The 5,996-nt window shown below is 43.2% G+C and overlaps 1 protein-coding gene across 1 annotated transcript in view; it reads left to right on the top strand.

Moving 5' to 3' along the window:
* Window positions 1-3,634: 3,634 nt before the first annotated feature.
* The window catches only part of abcc8 (ATP-binding cassette, sub-family C (CFTR/MRP), member 8), a 67,472-nt gene continuing 65,110 nt past the window's right edge, over window positions 3,635-5,996 (top strand). Inside the window, exon 1 of the mRNA XM_038706603.1 lies at window positions 3,635-3,990. Within this exon, the coding sequence (XP_038562531.1) occupies window positions 3,843-3,990 (148 nt within the window). The 5' untranslated portion in view covers window positions 3,635-3,842. The remainder of the gene's footprint in view (window positions 3,991-5,996) is intronic.

The raw sequence follows: 5,996 nt of genomic DNA, 5'->3' as shown, positions 1-5,996 counted from the left end.
GCTAAGTGTAATCAATAGCAGCTCTCGAATCTTCCCCAATGAAGGACTGCTCACATGTATTACAGGATTGATTTTCTGTTGTGCATACAAATTTGCAGCTCCCTTTGCTTTGCCTTTTTCAACATTACATCACCAGGCTGGTGTTGCAGTGGGAAATACGAAATTCGGTATTGACTGTCATTAACACTATCAGTACAAAGTAGCAATTTAAGAAAGAAATAAAGGTAGGTAAGGTAGGTAATAAGGTAGATGTGCATGCTTTTATACCTGCTTATTTTCTCTGGAATAATATCATAGGAGGCCATACCATGTAGAAATTAGGCTAAATCAATTTTAAGTCAACTCATGACATGTCCACGATTAACACAATGTGAAGATTCTTAAAACTGAAATGGATTTTCTATTTTTTTTGTTGTTTTTAAAAATGTTTGAGGTAAACAAGGTCGCTGTCCTGCATCAGGTCCCTGCTTGTGCTTTTTTACACCCTATCTGCTGTTTTCACCAGTTCTAAATACCATCTACTTACAGCATGGGAGCCACAGGCTACTTTTTTAAAATTTTTTTAATTAAATGTCCACAAGGGGCAACAGTGCTCCTTCTTGAATATCAAGCCACACAATGAATGAGGGAGCCCCAGCTGCGTTCATATTTCTGCTTTTAATAAAGCTGAATGAAATAGGCCTGTCCCAATTATAATCAGTCAGGCTAATTCCAGTAAATGTACGCTCTTACATTAAATAAACAAGAAACCAGAAACGGTGAGCAATCCATCATGTAATGTTGCGTGTTTGTTGTTTTGATGGGCTTATTATATAACTGCTGTGTGCAGTAATTCACTCTCAGTTCATGATGACATGCGTGACTACTGTCTACTGCAAGTTTCAGCGGTGCATCGGCCGCTTTGTTTGTGTTTGGTTGAGCGCCCCCTCCTTCTGTACCACCCCGGTCAACGGTTCATGACGGAGACCAAAGGTGGCCTTGGGAGGGAAGATCTGTTCTCCTCTTCTTCCTCCTCCTCCTCGGTACCCGGGTTCAGGACCGTGGACAGCTCCCTGCTTCCACCCTTAAACCTCTGCCTGCGGTTGGATGGTCAAACACAAGTGGGACAGCAAGAAGTCGGCTACACTGTGAATACATGAGAGACTGTAATTTGAGAGATCTTTAGCCCTTTCTTTTAACATCCAACGGATGTGACAGCGTTCAACGGTTCATTTGAGTCAAGGAAACGCAGCTTAAACACAATGATCTCACGATATAAACAGGTAAGTGCTGCTGGTTGTGTCACCTGGTCGCTCCTCACACTGATCGATACTCGAATCAGGCTGCACTGCTCTGGGGATGTAGGCTAAATGTCTTCACTTGTGTTGGCTATATAGTTTCATAGACCTGAATTGGGTGCAAATTAAGGTCTAATAAGGTCATAGTCAAGGAATCATGGACTGTAACAGGATCGTACATCGCTGGGGTTCATGGGGTTATTTCTAGTAACGAGTTATAGGGGAGTGTGAAATATTGATTGTACTGGTTTCGCTGTTACACTGTGGTAACAAATCCTTTTGGCATCGGTGTGTAGCTGTGGTTCTGTGTCAGAGAGTAGATGTTACTACATAACAATGTCAGAGTCTGTATTTGAGATTCAATGATTTTAGGAATACATTGGTCTCAGTCTTTGTTGCAAGCCCCCCAGCTATACTAACCTAAACCTAAGTTCTAAGATCGCTGCTACTGCTGCTGCTGCTGCTTTTCCACTCATCCTCTTTTTTATTTCTCCTTCACTCTCTTGTGCTTTAGCTGTCCCCAGGCAACCCACTGATGGACATGGTTTATTTCTGATGTAGGCTACTGCAGAACTGTAACCATGCCATGCTGCAAGAAAAGAAATACAGACACAGTGCATGAAGAAAATGTAATGCTATTTACTTGAGGCTTTGATGCTGGCGGTATATTCCAAGATGAAATCCGTTATCATTTAGTTGGTGAAAAATCCATCTTTATTAATAGGTTCCATTTGTTCGTGGAAATATCAGTCTCCTTATTCAAGCCCCATGTTGTGCCCAACTGTCAACTGGTGTGTGTATGGTTTTCCAAATAAGGAGAAATTACTGTGTGACAAGAAGTGAGAGGACGTGGCTGCAGTTGAGGTGAATTCTTCATCTTGGGTGTTGAAATACTGAAATATTAGCTGGATTTTTTTTTTTTTCACTTTCAGATAGCCTATATCTGGTGTCTGTTTTCATTGTTTTCCAAATCAGAACTGCATCTTTTCACTACAACAACAACTCTTAAATGCCTATAACATAAATCTTGCCTAGGCTGTGCTTGCAGTGAAAAGCCACTGCAGGTTTGCGTAATATTCATCGCACTGTTTAAACTTCACCAAGAACTGCATGCAAACCAATACATATGGCAGCACAGACAATCCAACATTTTAATTAACACGTATTGTCTTTTTCCCCAAAATGACTTTGAATGAATTTTTAATGGGAAGAAGGTAAATCCATCCTGCCACAAATGCTGCAATTGTATCCAAACTTTTACATTCTGGCTGGATTTAATATGAAGCTAGTCCTATTTATATCCCACTCAGCTTTATGTTTTAATATATTTTTAAAAAACAAAACATCTCATGCACAATGCAAACCTGCAGTCAGACATTTCAATTATTAAATGGAAGGGAACGTATATACTAAGCACGCATGTAAACCCCTGGCATTTAAGCCTAAATCTCTTTACTTGTTACATAAATCATATTAACTACCAAGAAATGAGCACGAGCCAGTCCCTGTTAATACATGGATTACCAAAATTGCTCCCATGTGGCTCTTTGCTGATCCCTCGGAGCAAGTCAGCTGCCATTGGTTGCAGCGGGATCCCTCCACGCAGGACCGGACGCGCAAGGTATCCATCCAATTCATTAATATCTGATGTCTCTATTATTTGTATTCAGCTCAGTTATTGAGTCACCATTGTGGCCTTTTCTTACTCTAGCAGATATAATGCGAAAGAAGGTAATACATAACTGAGAGGTAGAGTTAGCTATGTAATTACTGAAAACGTGGATTTAGATTTCAGTGCATGCCCATGCTGCCTTTGCTTGACGTTTAATATGCATATTGTGTACCCCCCCCCCCCCACACACACACACACCCTTCTCTCTCTCTCTCTCTCTCTCTCTTTTCTCTCTCTCTCTCTCTCTCTCTCTCTCTCTCATCATTCTCTCCTGCCGTCGCCCCCCTACATTAAGTGGCTCTAGGAGCTCAGTGCTCCAGCTTTCCTGCACACTCCCTCTGTTCTCGCCTGCCAAGGTCGACTTTGAGCTCTCCTTTGCAGAGAGACGGGAATAGCAGGTGCACTGCAGAATGCCACCGCTGCTCTCGCCCTATGTGCGCGCTTGCGTGTGTATATGTGAGCGTGTCTGAATGCATTCCACTGGAGCTGTGCAGCGCTTTGCTTCAGTTTTAGGGGATGTCTGAGGACTGCGGGCAGACGGGATGCAGATGTTTCTCACCAGTGTGGCCGGGAAAGCTGCTTAGACTGCAGGAGAGGGGAGGGAGCAGCTGCTGCGTTGGGCTGTGACCGCTTCTGACCCTCTCTCTCTCTCTCTCTGTGTCTCCTCTCTTTCATTGGATCCGATCTCTGGGAGCTGGATTCGGGAGGGCGCAGGAAGGAGGTCACTTTGGGAATAACCGGGGCCTACTGAAGACGCCATCGGTGTTCCCTGTTAAAGGACGACATGTTCTGAGAGCCTCTATTTAAAATCTCTTTGTCCTCTGTGTCTGGTCCCCCCCACCCCTCCTCCTCCTCTTCCGCCGGCCGGTTTCCCGCAGAGTCCCGGTTCCACCATGTCCTTGGCGTTCTGTGGGAACGAGAATAACTCGGTGGCCTACAACGTGGACGAGGGGGTTCTGAACAACGGCTGTTTCTTGGATGCGCTCAATGTGGTGCCACATGTCTTCCTCCTCTTCATCACTTTTCCCATCCTCTTCATCGGTGAGTGTCGCTGGGAGGTGAGATGCTCAGCCTCTTCCCATCACACACTTCCCAACACAGACCACACACACACACACACACACACACACACACACACACACACAATATGCTCAGGTGAACTCCACCAGGTCCTGAAATAAGATTAAAGGGTCTCAGCATGTTCTCTCTCTGCCCTTCTCAGTTTTCTCTCTATCAGCTTGTTTTCATTAATGAACTAAGGCATGTTCTATCAAACCAGTGTTTATCTGTATAAAGACTAATAAAAGCATACCTTGTAAATGTTTTATTTCCATTATAGAGTATATACACTTTAATACACTTTACCTGTATTTTATTAATGAGCATGTTCTAGTTAAAACACCCTCTCTGTATGTGTAGACTCTGCCATAGCCTACAGGAGAAATAAGAGCCTCTGGAATATAGTACATATTTCTTGAGCTGCAAGCAAATGTAACTCTTTAAACAGATGCCATCATGCTGGCATTAGGTTACACCTCCTTTGCTATCTTCCTTGCTCCTGGTCTTTCTATTAGTGTCATCATAAGCATGCAATGGACCGGCTCTGCATCATAACACATGCCCTGGCCTCCTCAACTGCCCTGTAATGTCAGAGTTTGTGCATACCATGCGTATGTGTCCATGTGAAAGCAGTGAGGACAACACTGTGGGACTCATACATACAACTGTTTTGATTGGCTCTGTGTTCCTTGTTCACTAAACATGCAACTTATCTAATTATATTGAACACAGACATTGTCCTCCTCGGTTATACATTACACTCCCAGTTCATTCCATTTTGTTTGTCTTTGAGCTCACGCGTATGCATCCATACTTGCTCTCATGCAGGGCCGTTGTTAGGCTCTTGAAACATTGGGGGCTTAGCCCAGCCCAGACATCTTCACATTTTCACGAGAGGGACCGAAACAGCTGCAACACAGTTATCTGTCTCGCTGACAGGTGTGTCATGGTATTTTCTCCTCAATTGACCCTTCGCTAAGCCCCGCCCCCCTTAGTTTCTGTTGCTAAGTCCAATGCCATGAAAGTGTCGGACCTTAGTTAGAGCGAGTCCTATACTGCGCTGTGATTGGCCAGCTGTGTATTCGGGGTGTGGCTTAGCAAAGGGTCCATTTGCAATGGATGTTTGTGTAGCAAATACATTGACTACACAATGACGGATAACAGTGTTAATATGTAAATTTTTTTATCAAAATTATTGCTATAGGCACAATTCAGTAGTTGCTGACAGGCCCTGAAGCTGAAGCCAATCCACACTTTCTCTCTCTATTTCTCTCTCTCTTCTCTCTTTTGTTTTTTGGAGTAGGCTTTTCTCCCATACTACGTTTCTGTCACTGAACTCTTTTAAGCCATGCTAGACATGGCTCTGTGGATGGCAATGCCCAGAGAATGAATCCAACTGGTGATCCCCAGACTTTGCCACTAGCACCTTGTCTGGCATCACTAGACGAATTCACAGATGTGTATTAGTCTCAACTCAGTTCATTTTTGATTCTCGACCAGTAGGTGGCAACTCCACTAATTGCAAAAAGACATCAGATTGTATAAAAGTAACAGAGAAAACCCTACTTCTCGCTTGGTTTATTGCCTCAGTAAAGTAAGTAGAGTGAAATAGACGATAAAGCAGGGTTTTCAGTTCATGCTATTTAATTGTAACAGTTTGGTCATCTAAAATGTCTTGTTCAGCATTCGGTTAATTTAATAAAATTTTTTACATTTTATTTTAAGCCTATTTTTTGCTAGCCAAAATTAGCATCCCAGTTAATATCACAGCGAGCTTGGTTAGCACCTTGTGCCTTAGCCTTTATTAACAACAGCACCTTGCTAACCAAGCTAGCTAGCTACACCCTCTTTTCTGAATATGGTCACTCCTGGTTCCAAAAAAACAAGATGGTCCAAAATGCCAAACTCGTGACTTCAGAACAGTAGTCCACAAAACAGTGGCTACATCCACTTCGTTTATACAGCGTATGCTTTGGAAGCAACTGGAT

The sequence above is a fragment of the Micropterus salmoides genome, unplaced genomic scaffold (assembly GCF_014851395.1).
Source record: "Micropterus salmoides isolate LMB-PRFRI ecotype aquatic unplaced genomic scaffold, ASM1485139v1 Ms_hic_scaffold_8, whole genome shotgun sequence".
Lineage (NCBI taxonomy): Eukaryota > Metazoa > Chordata > Actinopteri > Centrarchiformes > Centrarchidae > Micropterus > Micropterus salmoides.
This window is presented reverse-complemented; position numbering and strand designations above follow the sequence as displayed.